This window comes from Oncorhynchus kisutch, linkage group LG27 (genome assembly GCF_002021735.2).
Source record: "Oncorhynchus kisutch isolate 150728-3 linkage group LG27, Okis_V2, whole genome shotgun sequence".
Taxonomy (NCBI): Eukaryota; Metazoa; Chordata; class Actinopteri; order Salmoniformes; family Salmonidae; genus Oncorhynchus; species Oncorhynchus kisutch.
In genome coordinates this window covers 1,577,339-1,596,888 of record NC_034200.2, presented here as the reverse complement: position 1 = coordinate 1,596,888, position 19,550 = coordinate 1,577,339, and the positions used below count along the sequence as shown (strand labels likewise).

The following is a 19,550-nucleotide window of genomic DNA, read 5'->3' as shown; positions in this document are numbered from 1 at the left end:
ATACAACCAGGAAGGAAGGTGAATCATTTTACAGATCAGATCCTATTCACATATCTCAAGGAGTTGCATTGCATGGATTAGTCACCATACAACCAGGAAGGAAGGTGAATCATTTTACAGATCAGATCCTATTCACATATCTCAAGGAGTTGCATTGCACGGATTAGTCACCATACAACCAGGAAGGAAGGTGAATCATTTTACAGATCAGATCCTATTCACATATCTCAAGGAGTTGCATTGCACGGATTAGTCACCATACAACCAGGAAGGAAGGTGAATCATTTTACAGATCAGATCCTATTCACATATCTCAAGGAGTTGCATTGCACCGATTAGTCACCATACAACCAGGAAGGAAGGTGAATCATTTTACAGATCAGATCCTATTCACATATCTCAAGGAGTTGCATTGCATGGATTAGTCACCATACAACCAGGAAGGAAGGTGAATCATTTTACAGATCAGATCCTATTCACATATCTCAAGGAGTTGCATTGCACGGATTAGTCACCATACAACCAGGAAGGAAGGTGAATCATTTTACAGATCAGATCCTATTCACATATCTCAAGGAGTTGCATTGCACGGATTAGTCACCATACAACCAGGAAGGAAGGTGAATCATTTTACAGATCAGATCCTATTCACATATCTCAAGGAGTTGCATTGCACGGATTAGTCACCATACAACCAGGAAGGAAGGTGAATCATTTTACAGATCAGATCCTATTCACATATCTCAAGGAGTTGCATTGCACCGATTAGTCACCATACAACCAGGAAGGAAGGTGAATCATTTTACAGATCAGATCCTATTCACATATCTCAAGGAGTTGCATTGCATGGATTAGTCACCATACAACCAGGAAGGAAGGTGAATCATTTTACAGATCAGATCCTATTCACATATCTCAAGGAGTTGCATTGCACGGATTAGTCACCATACAACCAGGAAGGAAGGTGAATCATTTTACAGATCAGATCCTATTCACATTTCTCAAGGAGTTGCATTGCACAGATTAGTCACCATACAACCAGGAAGGAAGGTGAATCATTTTACAGATCAGATCCTATTCACATATCTCAAGGAGTTGCATTGCACAGATTAGTCACCATACAACTAGGAAGTTAGGTGAATCATTTTACAGATCAGATCCTATTCACATATCTCAAGGAGTTGCATTGCACCGATTAGTCACCATACAACCAGGAAGGAAGGTGAATCATTTTACAGATCAGATCCTATTCACATATCTCAAGGAGTTGCATTGCACAGATTAGTCACCATACAACCAGGAAGTTAGGTGAATCATTTTACAGATCAGATCCTATTCACATATCTCAAGGAGTTGCATTGCATGGATTAGTCACCATACAACCAGGAAGGAAGGTGAATCATTTTACAGATCAGATCCTATTCACATATCTCAAGGAGTTGCATTGCACAGATTAGTCACCATACAACCAGGAAGGAAGGTGAATCATTTTACAGATCAGATCCTATTCACATATCTCAAGGAGTTGCATTGCACAGATTAGTCACCATACAACCAGGAAGTTAGGTGAATCATTTTACAGATCAGATCCTATTCACATATCTCAAGGAGTTGCATTGCACGGATTAGTCACCATACAACCAGGAAGGAAGGTGAATCATTTTACAGATCAGATCCTATTCACATATCTCAAGGAGTTGCATTGCACAGATTAGTCACCATACAACCAGGAAGTTAGGTGAATCATTTTAATAAGTTTGGTTGTAATAAAATTAACATTTTTAAACAACAGCAACAATAAATAAATGTAATGATATTATAAAATTGCTGGGATAAAAAAGACATTGCATTGCTGTTGGACCAGCCTTTGTTATAGTAAGACGGTAAGGGAGGGCTTGGGTTGCTGTTGGACCAGCTGTTGTTATAGTAAGACGGTAAGGGAGGGCTTGGGTTGCTGTTGGACCAGCCTTTGTTATAGTAAGACGGTAAGGGAGGGCTTGGGTTGCTGTTGGACCAGCTGTTGTTATAGTAAGACGGTAAGGGAGGGCTTGGGTTGCTGTTGGACCAGCTGTTGTTATAGTAAGACTACGGTAAGGGAGGGCTTGGGTTGCTGTTGGACCAGCTGTTGTTATAGTAAGACGGCAAGGGAGGGCTTGGGTTGCTGTTGGACCAGCTGTTGTTATAGTAAGACGGCAAGGGAGGGCTTGGGTTGCTGTTGGACCAGCCTTTGTTATAGTAAGACGGTAAGGGAGGGCTTGGGTTGCTGTTGGACCAGCTGTTGTTATAGTAAGACGGCAAGGGAGGGCTTGGGTTGCTGTTGGACCAGCTGTTGTTATAGTAAGACGGCAAGGGAGGGCTTGGGTTGCTGTTGGACCAGCTGCTGTTATAGTAAGACTACGGTAAGGGAGGGTTTGGGTTGCTGTTGGACCAGCCTTTGTTATAGTAAGACGGTAAGGGAGGGCTTGGGTTGCTGTTGGACCAGCTGTTGTTATAGTAAGACGGCAAGGGAGGGCTTGGGTTGCTGTTGGACCAGCTGCTGTTATAGTAAGACTACGGTAAGGGAGGGTTTGGGTTGCTGTTGGACCAGCTGTTGTTATAGTAAGACGGTAAGGGAGGGCTTGGGTTGCTGTTGAACTAGCCATTGTTATAGTAAGACTACGGTAAGGGAGGGTTTGGGTTGCTGTTGGACCAGCCTTTGTTATAGTAAGACGGTAAGGGAGGGCTTGGGTTGCTGTTGAACCAGCCATTGTTATAGTAAGACTACGGTAAGGGAGGGCTTGGGTTGCTGTTGAACCAGCCTTTGTTATAGTGAGACGGTAAGGGAGGGCTTGGGTTGCTGTTGAACCATCCTTTGTTATAGTAAGACTACTGTAAGGGAGGGCTTGGGTTGCTGTTGAACCAGCCTTTGTTATAGTAAGACTACGGTAAGGGAGGGCTTGGGTTGCTGTTGAACCAGCCTTTGTTATAGTGAGACGGTAAGGGAGGGCTTGGGTTGCTGTTGAACCATCCTTTGTTATAGTAAGACGGTAAGGGAGGGCTTGGGTTGCTGTTGAACCATCCTTTGTTATAGTAAGACGGTAAGGGAGGGCTTGGGTTGCTGTTGAACCAGCCTTTGTTATAGTAAGACTACTGTAAGGGAGGGCTTGGGTTGCTGTTGAACCAGCCTTTGTTATAGTGAGACGGTAAGGGAGGGCTTGGGTTGCTGTTGGACCAGCTGTTGTTATAGTAAGACTACGGTAAGGGAGGGCTTGGGTTGCTGTTGAACCAGCCTTTGATATAGTGAGACTACGGTAAGGGAGGGCTTGGGTTGCTGTTGGACCAGCCGTTGTTATAGTGAGACTACGGTAAGGGAGGGCTTGGGTTGCTGTTGGACCAGCCGTTGTTATAGTAAGACTACGGTAAGGGAGGGCTTGGGTTGCTGTTGAACCAGCCTTTGTTATAGTAAGACTACGGTAAGGGACGGCTTGGGTTGCTGTTGAACCAGCCTTTGTTATAGTAAGACTACTGTAAGGGAGGGCTTGGGTTGCTGTTGAACCAGCCTTTGTTATAGTAAGACGGTAAGGGAGGGCTTGGGTTGCTGTTGAACCAGCCTTTGTTATAGTAAGACTACGGTAAGGGAGGGCTTGGGTTGCTGTTGAACCAGCCTTTGTTATAGTAAGACGGTAAGGGAGGGCTTGGGTTGCTGTTGAACCAGCCTTTGTTATAGTGAGACTACGGTAAGGGAGGGCTTGGGTTGCTGTTGAACCAGCCTTTGTTATAGTGAGACTACGGTAAGGGAGGGCTTGGGTTGCTGTTGAACCAGCCTTTGTTATAGTAAGACTACGGTAAGGGAGGGCTTGGGTTGCTGTTGAACCAGCCTTTGTTATAGTAAGACGGTAAGGGAGGGCTTGGGTTGCTGTTGGACCAGCATTTGTTATAGTAAGACGGTAAGGGAGGACTTGGGTTGCTGTTGAACCAGCCTTTGTTATAGTAAGACTACGGTAAGGGAGGGCTTGGGTTGCTGTTGAACCAGCCTTTGTTATAGTGAGACTACGGTAAGGGAGGGCTTGGGTTGCTGTTGGACCAGCCTTTGTTATAGTAAGACGGTAAGGGAGGGCTTGGGTTGCTGTTGAACCAGCCTTTGTTATAGTAAGACTACGGTAAGGGAGGGCTTGGGTTGCTGTTGGACCAGCCTTTGTTATAGTAAGACTACGGTAAGGGAGGGCTTGGGTTGCTGTTGAACCAGCCTTTGTTATAGTAAGACTACGGTAAGGGAGGGCTTGGGTTGCTGTTGAACCAGCCTTTGTTATAGTAAGACTACGGTAAGGGAGGGCTTGGGTTGCTGTTGAACCAGCCTTTGTTATAGTAAGACTACGGTAAGGGAGGGCTTGGGTTGCTGTTGAACCAGCCTTTGTTATAGTGAGACTACGGTAAGGGAGGGCTTGGGTTGCTGTTGGACCAGCCTTTGTTATAGTAAGACGGTAAGGGAGGGCTTGGGTTGCTGTTGAACCAGCCTTTGTTATAGTAAGACTACGGTAAGGGAGGGCTTGGGTTGCTGTTGAACCAGCCTTTGTTATAGTAAGACGGTAAGGGAGGGCTTGGGTTGCTGTTGAACCAGCCTTTGTTATAGTAAGACTACGGTAAGGGAGGGCTTGGGTTGCTGTTGAACCAGCCTTTGTTATAGTAAGACTACGGTAAGGGAGGGCTTGGGTTGCTGTTGAACCAGCCTTTGTTATAGTAAGACTACGGTAAGGGAGGGCTTGAGTTGCTGTTGAACCAGCCTTTGTTATAGTGAGACTACGGTAAGGGAGGGCTTGGGTTGCTGTTGAACCAGCCTTTGTTATAGTGAGACTACGGTAAGGGAGGGCTTGGGTTGCTGTTGAACCAGCCTTTGTTATAGTAAGACTACGGTAAGGGAGGGCTTGGGTTGCTGTTGAACCAGCCTTTGTTATAGTAAGACGGTAAGGGAGGGCTTGGGTTGCTGTTGGACCAGCATTTGTTATAGTAAGACGGTAAGGGAGGACTTGGGTTGCTGTTGAACCAGCCTTTGTTATAGTAAGACTACGGTAAGGGAGGGCTTGGGTTGCTGTTGAACCAGCCTTTGTTATAGTGAGACTACGGTAAGGGAGGGCTTGGGTTGCTGTTGGACCAGCCTTTGTTATAGTAAGACGGTAAGGGAGGGCTTGGGTTGCTGTTGAACCAGCCTTTGTTATAGTAAGACTACGGTAAGGGAGGGCTTGGGTTGCTGTTGGACCAGCCTTTGTTATAGTAAGACTACGGTAAGGGAGGGCTTGGGTTGCTGTTGAACCAGCCTTTGTTATAGTAAGACTACGGTAAGGGAGGGCTTGGGTTGCTGTTGAACCAGCCTTTGTTATAGTAAGACTACGGTAAGGGAGGGCTTGGGTTGCTGTTGAACCAGCCTTTGTTATAGTAAGACTACGGTAAGGGAGGGCTTGGGTTGCTGTTGAACCAGCCTTTGTTATAGTAAGACTACGGTAAGGGAGGGCTTGGGTTGCTGTTGAACCAGCCTTTGTTATAGTAAGACTACGGTAAGGGAGGGCTTGGGTTGCTGTTGAACCAGCCTTTGTTATAGTGAGACTACGGTAAGGGAGAGCTTGGGTTGCTGTTGCTTTTTTGCTGAACCTGGCGTTAGGGCTGGAAAATGTCATGTCCGTTTGATACTTCATTACAGCTGAAAACAGAGTGAATGTTGTTCAGAGGTGTCTATATTGGTCACTCAACAGTCCTAGGTAGGTAGTGGTGTAGTGGGTCATTGGGTCAGAGGTGTCTATATTGGTCACTCAACAGTTCTAGGTAGGTAGTGGTTTAGTGGGTCATTAGGTCAGAGGTGTCTATATTGGTCACACAACAGTTCTAGGTAGGTAGTGGTGTAGTGGGTCATTGGGTCAGAGGTGTCTATATTGGTCACTCAACAGTTCTAGGTAGGTAGAGGTGTAGTGGGTCATTGGGTCAGAGGTGTAACCTGTTTGACCAGGGCTGGATTATCGAACGGGCATGCAGGGGACATGCCCTGGGGCCCCTTCCTAAAATGTGTAGATTAGCAGGAAGTTACTTTTAAAACTGCAAAACTTCCTCTCAGCTTCATGGCAAAATGTGAATAAAAGCATGAGATGAGCTATAAAACAGCCAAAAAATAGAGGTCAGGAGAAGAACCCTTCAATTGTCTGCCATGCCACCCACAATCCCAAATCAATCCCTCACACCTACTTGCTAGGAACTCGCAACAGAGCTCCCTCCACTGTAACATGTTGCAAATTAAACTCCAACGGTGACTTTCAGATTGGAGAGTTTCTGACTAGGGGATCAGTAGATCAATCAACTTTGGTTGTGTGTGTGTTCGTGTTTGTTTGTGCGTGTGCGCATGTTTTTATTTGTGTGTGTTTACCTTGCTGCTGTGCTCAGCCATTGTATGGTAGTTGAGTCCGGCCTTGGATCTGAACTGTTTCTGGCATTGCTGGCACTTCAGGGCATCCTGGAGCTGCAGGGTTAAAGGACAAAGGTCACACAGTAACTCAAAGGTCATTCATTCCTATTAACTTATGAATATCTTGTATCCACTGGCAGGTCTTGGTCTTTCTGCTCACTGTTCCCCAGCATGACCTTTACATGAGTTAATGACACGGGACCATTTCACCTATAATGGTCTTTGTCAGGTAATCATCAAGACCAATAACTGGAAAGGAGCCCTTTTAATGAAGAAGCAAATATCGATCTATCTGGCAGAAGAAGAGGTTTTACAGTGACTGACTCCTTAATGGCACAACTGTCACTTTTATAGTCACATTGTCCACCAGGCCATAAGCACTTACTGCCTTAGCTCTAGAATACCTCAATAGTCTAAATTGGCTTCTTGTCCTTGTGGCCTTTCCTGATTGTTTTGACCTACAGCCTGAAGCCTGTGTTTTCAGATTGGTACAGTTAAAGGAGTGGAAGCTACTTCAGAGTATTGAGACACAGCCACAGTGTAAATCCTCCAGCCCTCCAATCAATACTCTGCGTCTACTGGCCCCCTGGACCTGCCCGAGGGGTCCTCAGAGAGAAGCATCTAACAGCCTGACTTATTCTCATCACCAGAGTACGCTAGTGGCCTGAACCCGATGAAGAGGTGACAACTGCATTAAAGAAAGCCGTCCAAATGAATAAAAAGCAAATGAAGAGTTATATCCCAAAACATGATACAGTTGAAGTTGGAAGTTTAAATACACTTAGGTTGTTTTTCAACCACTCCACAAATGTCTTGTTAACAAACTATAGTTTTGGCAAGTCGGTTAGGACATCTACTTGGTGCATGACACAAGTCATTTTTCAAACTATTGTTGACAGACAGATTATTTCACTTATTCACTGTACCACAATTCCAGTGGGTCAGAAGTTTACATACACTAAGCTGACTGTGCCTTTACACAGCTTGGAAAATTCCAGAAAATGATGTCATGGCTTTAGAAGCTTCTGATAGGCTAATTGACATCATTTGAGTCAATTGGAGGTGTACCTGTGGATGTATTTCAAAGCCTACCTTCAAACTCATTGCCTCTTTGCTTGACATCATGCGAAAATCAAAAGAAATCAGCCAAGACCTCAGAAAAAAATTATAGACCTCCACGAGTCTGGTTCATCCTTGGGAGCAATTTCCAAACACCTGAAGGTACCACGTTCATCTGTACAAACAATAGTACGCAAGTATAATCACCATGGGACCACGCAGCCATCATATCGCTCAGGAAGGAGACGCTTTCTGTCTCTTAGAGATGAACGTGCTTTGGTGCGAAAAGTGCAAATCAATCCCAGAACAACAGCAAAGGACCTTGTGAAGATGCTGGAGGAAACAGGTACAAAAGTATCTATATCCACAGTAAAACAAGTCCTATATCGACATAACCTGAAAGGCCGCTCAGCAAGGAAGATGCCACTGCTCCAAAACCACCATAAAAAGGCCAGACTATGGTTTGCAACTGCACATGGGGACAAAGGTCGTACTTTTTGGAGAAATGTCCTCTAGTCTGATGAAGCAAAAATAGAACTGTATGGCCATAATGACTATCGTTATGTTTGAAGGAAAAGGGGGGAAGCTTACGAGCCGAAGAACACCATCCCAACCGTGAAGCAAGGGGGTGGCAGCATCATGTTGTGGGGTGTTTTGCTGCAGGAGGGACTGGTGCACTTCACAAAATAGACGGCATCACGAGGAAGAAAAAATATGTGGATATATGGAAGCAACATCTCAAGACATCAGTCAGGAAGTTAAAGCTTGGTCACAAATGGGTCTTCCAAATGGACAATGACCCTAAGCATACTTCCAAAGTTGTGGCAAAATGGCTTACGGACAACAAAGTCGAGGAATGGGCCAAAATTCACCCAACTTATTGTGGGAAGCTTGTGGAAGGCTACCAAAACGTTTGACCCAAGTTAAACAATCTAAAGGCAATGCTACCAAATACTAATTGAGTGTTTGTAAAATTCTGACCCACTGGGAATGTGATGAAAGAAATACAAGCTGAAAGAAATAATTCACTCTATTATTATTCTGACATTTCACATTCTTAAAATAAAGTGGTGATCCTAACTGACCTAAGACAGGGAATTTTTACGAGTATTAAATGTCAGGAATTGAGTTTAAATGTATTTGGCTAAGGTGTATGTAAACTTCCGACTTCAACTGTATATCAATTTTCAGAAATGGTGATACATTGACATGAATTAAAATATGTGATAGAGATGTTATTTTTTCATCATGACATGGTCTCGTGAAAAGACAGACATCATTTTGTTTGAAGTATATCGCAAGGTAATTTTATTTTCAAGAGACAAATAATCATGTTTTGTGGCAAAACTCTAAATATCCACTTCAAACAACAGAAGTCCAATAGAAAAAGTATCCCAATTGGGTTTTAAACAGTCGCACTCTCACACCCTGACCATAGTTTGCTTTGTATGTTTCTATGTTTTGGTTGGTCAGGGTGTGATCTGAGTGGGCATTCTATGTTGGATGTCTTGTTTGTCTATCTATGTCTGGCCTGATATGGTTCTCAATCAGAGGCAGGTGTTAGTCATTGTCTCTGATTGGGAACCATATTTAGGTAGCTTGGGTTTCACTGTGTGTTTGTGGGTGATTGTTCCTGTCTCTGTGTTTTGCACCAGATAGGGCTGTTTTTGGTTTTCCACGTTTATTGTTTTGTAGTGTTCGTGTTTATCTTTTTGTTATTAAACATGAATCAAAGAAACCACGCTGCATTTTGGTCCGCCTCTACTTCACCTAAGGAAAACCGTTACACACACGTAATAAAGTATCAATAAACATTTAAATAATCAATTTAGCCAAGGTTGAGCAGTGTATAAGATGTGTTTTTGTTTAGGACATTTAATTAACTTTCGGAAGAATTGTATGTGGGTTTTACAGGTTTGTTCGGTTGGATAAATCTGGGTTTCCTGGGGCCTCCCCTGGGTGCACGTTTTGGTTTTGGGCAGGGCCAACTTTGGGAAACCCTGGGATAAATCAAGGGAAGATGTTTTAGTTTAAATATATAGACCGTAGGAAAGGATGTAAGGACTAATAAGGACATTGAACGTTTTTCGGAATTAATTTGCCGGTCAAGGATGGATTGATTCTTATTTTTGGAGTGATACAGCCCGATATTTTTCTGCAGTGGGTAGGCTACTAGCCTAGGTTGTTTCCCTTCACCTAAGTGTCACTGGATCTAGGCTCTATTCTTGTCATGAGCTTGTTTAGAAATGTTCCACTTTGGGCCAACAGGAATAGATACCCCAGGCGCCAATAAACTGTCGATGTGATCCATAATCAAAAGGACCATGATACACAAGAGCTCAAAGCTAACGTAACTCTAGCTAGCCAACGCGAATAGCTGAGAGTGTCAGCTGTCAATCACCACATCTGACCAGGGGTTAACTTAATAAAATAAGGATTTGATTAAGTGTGTAAAATAGAATAATGCAGTGTCATGTAAAACTATCATAATGCCGAAAATGCAATAGCCCAACTCTCTAAATACATGGTTCCGGATACAGCACATTTTGGTATGGAACACATTTTAAAGTGTTCTAGAGCACCAGCTTACCGTGACTGTAAATCTGCATTTTTATTTTGTTCAGAAACATTTTGGAATGTTGATTTGTGATGGCCTGTAATGCTTGTTGCTCAAGTTGTTTGCAGGTCATTCTATTTCTCGAATGGTTTTCTAACTCTTTTGAATCAGTCGGGCTATTTTCCCTGCCTGTCTGGTGCATCCTGTCACCGTGAAAATGTAGACATGCATCATCACCATCAGATGTTATCACACCATTGAGCACGCTCTCCTTTCAAACATTTCCCTGTCAGTTAAGTAGTACATTCAGCCGTCCCAAATATATAAAGCTTTGATTGAAGTGACCGGCTAAGCTCGCACCGATGTGAACATTTAAAAATGTAACTCACAGCCAAGCCATAGTGTCACAAAATGAGAGTAAATGGATGCACTGAGACCTGTTGATGGCCACTTATAGGCAATGTTATTCAGGATCTGACATGGTTACACCACAGTAAATGGATGCACTGAGACCTGTATATTGCCACTTATAGGCTATGTTATTGAGGATCTGACATGGTTACACCACAGTAAATGGATGCACTGAGACCTGTTGATGGCCACTTATAGGCTGTTATTCAGGATCTGACATGGTTACACCACAGTAAATGGATGCACTGAGACCTGTTGATGGCCACTTATAGGCTGTTATTCAGGATCTGACATGATTACACCACAGTAAATGGATGCACTGAGACCTGTTGATGGCCACTTATAGGCTATGTTATTCAGGATCTGACATGGTTACACCACAGTAAATGGATGCACTGAGACCTGTTGATGGCCACTTATAGGATATGTTATTCAGGATCTGACATGGTTACACCACAGTAAATGGATGCACTGAGACCTGTTGATGGCCACTTATAGGATATGTTATTCAGGATCTGACATGGTTACACCACAGTAAATGGATGCACTGAGACCTGTTGATGGCCACTTATAGGCTGTTATTCAGGATCTGACATGGTTATACCACAGTAAATGGATGCACTGAGACCTGTTGATGGCCACTTATAGGCTGTTATTCAGGATCTGACATGGTTATAACACAGTAAATGGATGCACTGAGACCTGTTGATGGCCACTTATAGGATATGTTATTCAGGATCTGACATGGTTACACTACAGTAAATGGATGCACTGAGACCTGTTGATGGCCACTTATAGGCTGTGTTATTCAGGATCTGACATGGTTACACCACAGTAAATGGATGCACTGAGACCTGTTGATGGCCACTTATAGGCTGTTATTCAGGATCTGACATGGTTACACCACAGTAAATGGATGCACTGAGACCTGTTGATGGCCACTTATAGGCTGTTATTCAGGATCTGACATGGTTATACCACAGTAAATGGATGCACTGAGACCTGTTGATGGCCACTTATAGGATATGTTATTCAGGATCTGACATGGTTATACCACAGTAAATGGATGCACTGAGACCTGTTGATGGCCACTTATAGGATATGTTATTCAGGATCTGACATGGTTACACTACAGTAAATGGATGCACTGAGACCTGTTGATGGCCACTTATAGGCTGTTATTCAGGATCTGACATGGTTATAACACAGTAAATGGATGCACTGAGACCTGTTGATGGCCACTTATAGGATATGTTATTCAGGATCTGACATGGTTACACCACAGTAAATGGATGCACTGAGACCTGTTGATGGCCACTTATAGGCTATGTTATTCAGGATCTGACATGGTTACACCACAGTAAATGGATGCACTGAGACCTGTTGATGGCCACTTACAGGCTGTTATTCAGGATCTGACATGGTTATACCACAGTAAATGGATGCACTGAGACCTGTTGATGGCCACTTATAGGCTGTTATTCAGGATCTGACATGATTACACCACAGTAAATGGATGCACTGAGACCTGTATATTGCCACTTATAGGATATGTTATTCAGGATCTGACATGATTACACCACAGTAAATGGAGAAATAGGGATTGGAATCTATTGGTTTGTTGTATATGTGTCACAATTTAATCGACTCAAAGTTCTATCAAAGTCACCAAACTATTTCTATGGGTTATTAGCCTACAGCCTGGTGAAAATTACATTTGTTTTAGCTTACCTTTGACTGAAAGATGTCAACCAGCTTCTTGGTCCTTTTCTCTCCCCTTGCACCTGGCTATCAGGGGGATTTCAGAAGGTTGTGGTTGTTTTTACTTTATGATAACCCACTTATTGTGGTGACTGTCACAGGGAACATATCCGATTCTCCATGAAACACGCAATTTAGGCCTAGAGGCCGAGATTCAGCACTATAGATAGTGCCACGGTTGATCAAATTCTCACCAATCCGAGTAGTCAAGCCATGCACTCTTGACTCGTCTGTTTCCACAAATGTGTAGGCCTATCAACTGTTTTGTTAACAGTGAGTAGCTGCATTTCATATTTTGAGTAGGCTACCACAAAGCTATAGTTTGGAGATTTGCAAATGGGAGATGGAGATTGCCTTCGGTAACTGTGTAGAGGTTGATTGTAGCCTACACGTGATAGTCAGCAATGCAATTTATAAAAGTCATGCAAGTAGGCCTAAATTAAGGTTTCTATTGGGGACAAGTATTCAATCCCCCTTGGGTTGTGCCGTGGCGGAGAGCTTTGTGGGCTATACTCGGCCTTGTCTCAGGATGGTAAGTTGGTGGTTGAGGATATCCCTCTAGTGGTGTGGGGGCTGTGCTTTGGCAAAGTGGGTGGGGTTATATCCTTCCTGTTTGGCCCTGTCCGGGGGTGTCAGCGGATGGGGCCACAGTGTCTCCTGACCCCTCCTGTCTCAACCTCCAGTATTTATGCTGCAATAGTTTGTGTCGGGGGGCTATGGTCAGTTTGTTATATAGACCTCCACTCATCACTGTCAAATGCTCCCTGAAACACTTCAGCGAGCAGGCCTTTCTAATCGACCTGGCCGGGGTATCCTGGAAGGATATTGATCTCATCCCGTCAGTAGAGGATGCCTGGGTATTTTTTTTGAATGCCTTCCTAACCATAAGCATGCCCCATTCAATAAATGTTGAACCAGGAACAGATATAGCCATTCGTTCTCCCCAGAACTGACTGCCCTTAACCAACACAAAAACTTCCTATGGCATTCTGCATTAGCATCGAACAGCCCCCGTGATATGCAGCTGTTCAGGGAAGCTAGAAACCATTATACACAGGCAGTTAAAAAAGCCAAGGCTAGCTTTTTCAAGCAGATATTTGCTTCAACACTAACTCCAAAATGTTCTGGGACACTGTAAAGTCCATGGAGAATAGGAACACCTCCTCCCAGCTGCCCACTGCACTGAAGATATGAAACACTGTCACCACTGATAAATCCACCATAATTGAGAATTTCAATAAGCATTTTTCTACGGCTGGCCATGCTTTCCACCTGGCTACTGCTACCCCGGTCAACAGCACTGCACCCCCCACAGCAACTCGCCCAAGCCTTCCCCATTTCACATTCTCCCAAATCCAGTCAGCTGATGTTCTGAAAGAGCTGCAAAATCCGGGCCCCTACAAATCAGCCGGGCTAGACAATCTGGACACTTTCTTTCAAAAATGATCTGCTGAAATTGTTGCCACTCCTATTACTAGCCTGTTCAACCTCTCTCTCGTGTCATCTGAGATTCCCAAATATTGGAAAGCAGCTGCGGTCATCCCCCTCTTCAAAGGGGGGGGACACTCTTGACCCAAACTGCTACAGACCTATATCTATCCTACCCTGCCTTTCTAAGGTCTTCGAAAGCCAAGTCAACAAACAGATTACTGACCATTTCGAATCTCACCATACCTTCTCTGCTATGCAATCTGGTTTAAGAGCTGGTCATGGGTGCACCTCAGCCACGCTCAAGGTCCTAAACGATATCTTAACCGCCATCGATAAGAAACATTACTGTGCAGCCGTATTCATTGATCTGGCCAAGGCTTTCGACTCGGTCAATCACCATATCCTCATCGGAAGACTCGACAGCCTTGGTTTCTCAAATGATTGCCTCGCCTGGTTCACAAACTACTTCTCTGATAGAGTTCAGTGTGTCAAATCGGAGGGACTGCTGTCCGGACCTCTGGCAGTCTCTATGGGGGTGCCACAGGGTTCAATTCTTGGACCGACTCTCTTCCCTGCATACATCAATGATGTGGCTCTTGCTGCTGGTAAGTCTCTGATCCACCTCTACGCAGACGACACCATTATGTATACTTCTGGCCATTATTTTGACACTGTGTTTACAACCCTCCAGGCAAGCTTCAATGCCATACAACTCTCCTTCCGTGGCCTCCAATTGCTCTTAAATACAAGTACAACTAAATGCATGCTCTTCAACCGATCGCTGCCTGCACCTGCCCACCTATCCAACATCACTGCTCTGGACGGCTCTGTCTTAGAATACGTGGACAACTACAAATACCTAGGTGTCTGGTTAGACTGTAAACTCTCCTTCCAGACCCACATCAAACATCTCCAATCCAAAGTTAAATCTAGAATTGGCTTCCTATTTCGCAACAAAGCATCCTTCACTCATGCTGCCAAACATACCCTTGTAAAACTGACCATCCTACCAATCCCGACTTTCGGCGATGTCATTTACAGGATAGCCTCCAATACCCTACTCAACAAATTGGATGCAGTCTATCACAGTGCAATCCGTTTTGTCACCAAAGCCCCATATACTACCCACCATTGCGACCTGTACGCTCTCGTTGGCTGGCCCTCGCTTCATACTCGTCGCCAAACCCACTGGCTCCATGTCATCTACAAGACCCTGCTAGCTAAAGTCCCCGCTTATCTCAGCTTGCTGGTCACCATAGCATCTCCCACCTGTAGCATACGCTCCAGCAGGTATATCTCTCTAGTCACCCCCAAAACCAATTCTTTCTTTGGCCGCATCTCCTTCTAGTTCTCTACTGCCAATGACTGGAACGAACGACAAAGATCTCTGAAACTGGAAACACTTATCTCCCTCACTAGCTTTGAGCACCAACTGTCAGAACAGCTCACAGATTACTGCACCTGTACATAGCCCATCTATAATTTAGCCCAAACAACTACCTCTTTCCCTTTGTATTTATTTATTTTATTTATTTATTTATTTTGCTCCTTTACACCCCATTATTTTTATTTCTACTTTGCACATTCTTCCACTGCAAATCTACCATTCCAGTGTTTTACTTGATATGTTGTATTTACTTTGCCACCATGGCCTTTTTTTGCCTTTACCTCCCTTATCTCATTTGCTCACATCGTATACAGACTTGGTTATACGGTATTATTGACTGTATGTTTTTGACTGTATGTTACTCCATGTGTAACTTTGTGTCGTTGTATGTGTCGAACTGCTTTGCTTTATCTTGGCCAGGTCGCAATTGTAAATGAGAACTTGTTCTCAACTTGCCTACTTGGTTAAATAAAGGTGAAATAAATAAATAAATATCTGGAGTACTTCTCCTGTCCTATCCGGTGTCCTGTGTGAATGTAAGCATGATCTCTCTAATTTTCTCTTTCTCTCTTTCGGAGGACCTGAGCCCTCGGACCATGCCTCAGGACTACCGGACATGATGACTCCTTGCTGTCCCCAGTCCACCTGGCCGTGCTGCTGCTCCAGTTTCAACTGTTCTGCCTTATTATTATTGGACCATGCTGGTCATTTATGAACATTTGAACATCTTGGCCATGTTCTGTTATAATCTCCACCCGGCACAGCCAGAAGAGGACTGGCCACCCCACATAGCCTGGTTCCTCTCTAGGTTTCTTCCTAGGTTTTGGCTTTTCTAGGGAGTTTTTCCTAGCCACCGTGCTTCTACACCTGCATTGCTTTCTGTTTGGGGTTTTAGGCTGGGTTTCTGTACAGCACTTTGAGATATCAGCTGATGTACGAAGGGATATATAAATACATATGATTTGATTTTGATTTGACTTTACATTGACTCTGGCTAAATATGTTCGGCTGCTAGCATTGTGGTGACTGGTCTAATGTATGATTGAAGCCAGAGAGTTGATACGTCCGGTTTATGCAGTTTTTGCAATGCATATTTTTTTATTTTTGCATTACTGCGGCATAATTTTGCTCTGGAAACGGGAAGAAGCTTGGTCGGGAAGTCTGCTCACCGGTATTCAACAGCAATATGGATCCACCCATCCACAGACAAGAGCCAGCTAATAGGCTTAAGCCTATTCATGGGTTGCGTGTTTCGTCACAATATTGCTTTGAATGTTCGTTTTGGACTGATGCCCGACTGAGCATTCTATTCAATGCATTGTCAAAGAGCACTGATGAAGATTTAATCAAACATTAAAGTATCTTTGAAATACCATGATATTCAACAGGAGGCAAATAATTACTAGGAAAACATGTTGACATTTTGATGTTGCCAAATTGAGTTTAGATGTAGTATAACATTAGCTAGATGGCTAAGATTTTTGTTGGGGGGGGGGCACTGGATTTTAGCTAGCTAACATGAGCATTTCTAGCTATTTTTGACAAACTTTGCTTGCTAATGACAACATTACCAAACAAATTTGATGACATGATAATGCTGGCAAAGATTTCCTACTAGATATTTGACTACTTTAGCAATGTCATCGTATTTCCAGGCATTATAGTGTAATTTAGACTAAATAGTAGTTAGCCACTTTAGGGCACCACTATGGCGGCTTGAGAACGTTCCTAACAATGGCATAACGCGACCGAGTGACGGAGGTAACCTATGAATAGCCAACTGGAGGGGTAGGTTACTGCAATAGTAAAAGTGACTATTGTTTAGGCTACTCTGAAGTTTAAAATAGGCTTAGCTATATTCTACAATGGACATCAAGGGTTCAATGCAAATACATCTTGCATTTCATGGTCATTTTGATTAATATTGAGAAGTGAGAAGCTTTCACTCCCTTTACTGCAATCTTAAGCCTTGTGTTGGCTTAAGGGACAAAAATGACCCACCAATATGTTTAACAGCAGAGACCCTAAATTATATTTCTCTCCTTTAAATTTGACTACTTTTCCTAGAGTGACCCCAACATTAGAAAAAGTGAAAGCCTTTGTTCATATTTCCATGGAAGCTGTACAGTACACCACCAGGGTACAAAGATTGTCTTAGGGTCATTTGTGACCCGGCAGCTTTTAAAATCATTTACACACCACAAAAACCACAAAGAGACACACACACACAATGAGAAATTGAGATGTTTTGTCTGTGTTCAATCAGTAGAACACAGACAAAACTAAAACGTTATTGTGCATGTGCAGCATCTCCCCTCCATGACCCCACCAATAACTCAAGTTCACAGACAAAATAAACATTTCTTGAAAGCATTGTTTACCAATGGGGAATGCAGTCCGAGGGTATAAAGGTGGTGCAGATGACAGTCCTCCCAGTTCCCTCTTTGCTGAAGCCATGAGTGCATGTTTCAGTGCCCAACAGGTCAGAGATCAGATTTTTTCAGATGCAAAGCATCATTCTCAGATGAAGAAGAAATCCCCCAAGCTGAAGGAGAGACATTTTTGTCCAAAAAAATAGTCAAATAACGTGGTCCTTGTCACCATACGACAAGCAGGGCAGGATGTCATAAGGATGACCCCAGGGACCACAAGACATGCAGTTGGCCATACCCAGGACATCGCCTCAACATTCTACATGTTCATCACACCGGCCATCGAAAAAGTCATCCTGGAGATGACACATTTGCAAGGTTTCCATAACATGGAGACTGGAAAAGGATGGATGAGAGTGACCTGCGTGCCTACATAGGGCTGCTAATATTAGCGGGTGTGTATAGGTCCTGAGGCGAAGCTACATGTAGTCTCTGGGATGCAGAGAGTGGAAGGGTGATTTTCTATGCCACGATGACACTGAAAGTCTTTCACACTTTCTCAATAATGCCACGATTTGATAACGGTGAGTCAAGACCTGCGAGATGTGTGAGAGACAAACTGGCGGCCATAAGAGAGGTCTGGGAGAAGTGGGTGGAGCGTCTGTCATGCCTCTACAACCCTGGGCCTGAAGTAACAGTGGATGAGCAACTGGTTCCATTCTGAAAATACATTATTTTTTTCATATCTGTAAATTACAAGCATTTACAAGCGTTTCGCTACACTCGCATTAACATCTGCTAACCATGTGTATGTGACAAATAACATTTGATTTGATTTGACAATTTTCACTGTTAATTTTATTATGTATTGCTGTGATATCATTGATTTATGTGATTACTGTGTCACAGAAAACTCTCTTTTGTCAAAAGGTCGCTGTCCTTTCCGGCAGTATATGCCCAGCAAGCCAGCAAAGTATGGCATCAAGATATGGGTGGCCTGTGACGCTCAATCCAGATACGCCTGGAAGATCCAAGTCTACACAGGGAAGCCGACCAGTGGAGGCCCGGAGAAGAGCCAGGGGATGCGGGTTGTGCTTGATGTGAAGGATGAACTGAGGGGGCACAATGTCACGTGACAATTTCTTCACCTCTAATGACCTCAGCCAGCAGCTCCTGAAGAGGAATATCACCATGGTTGGCACAGTTAGAAAGAACAAGCCTGAGCTCCCCCTGCAATCCTCGCAACAAGGGGGACCTTCTCATCAAAGTTTGCCTTCACCCCCACCACCTCTCTAGTTTCGTACCTCCGAAAGAGGAACAAGAATGTGGTCCTCCTGAGCACACTGCACAAAACGGCTGAGATCAGTGATCGTGAGGACAGGAAGCCAGCCATCATCCTGGACTACAACCACAACAAAGGAGGCGTGGACAACCTGGACAAGGTGATTGGAACTTACAGCTGCAGGAGGATGACTTCCCGCTGGCCCCTGGTCATCTTCTATAACATCATTGATGTGTCCTCATACAATGCCTTAGTGATATGGAACAAGATCAACCCTACCTGGATGCCTGATAAGCGGAACAAGAAGAGGGTGTTCTCCTAGAGCAGCTGGGAAAGGCACTTGTAACCTCACACATTCAAAGAAGGGAGTGCCTCCCTCGCACAGCAGCCTCTGCAGCGCTTGTGAAAGCTGTTCAGGGGGCTGAATCTTGTCCTGATCCACCAGAGGCTGCAGCTGGGGCAGGCAAGAGGAGGAGATGCCAATTCTGCCCCCCAAAGAAAGACTGTAAAACAAATACTATGTGCTGCACATGTGAGAAATACATCTGCAAAATACATCTGCATACTGTCCTACATGTGCTAATTAGAGTTGATTGAGTTATGTTCTTCATGTTTTCGTATCTCTCATTTTATTCTGATTTATTGTTGTTTATACATCTTGTGAGTGGGGGCAATGGTTAAAACTAGCATTTTGTAGTTGAATTCCTCATTGTACAATATATAAGAATATATCACTATGTTGCCAAAAGGTTCGAGACTTATTGTTTCCCTTCCATAAAATGCATTTAAAAATACTTTCTGCACATCTCTCTTGCAACAACAAAAAATGTTGACACTTATGCAGTACCTTTAGCAGTAATAATAAT

At 43.8% G+C, this 19,550-nt stretch overlaps 1 protein-coding gene across 4 annotated transcripts in view; it reads right to left on the bottom strand.

Annotated features, from left to right (window-relative positions):
* LOC109879591 (zinc finger protein 512B-like) overlaps positions 1–19,550 on the bottom strand; it is a 112,816-nt gene that overhangs the window by 17,363 nt on the left and 75,903 nt on the right. For all 4 annotated transcript variants that reach the window (XM_031806614.1, XM_031806612.1, XM_031806615.1 and 1 more), the window contains one exon: positions 6,386–6,478. In XM_031806614.1, the coding sequence (XP_031662474.1) occupies positions 6,386–6,478 (93 nt within the window). The remainder of the gene's footprint in view (positions 1–6,385; positions 6,479–19,550) is intronic.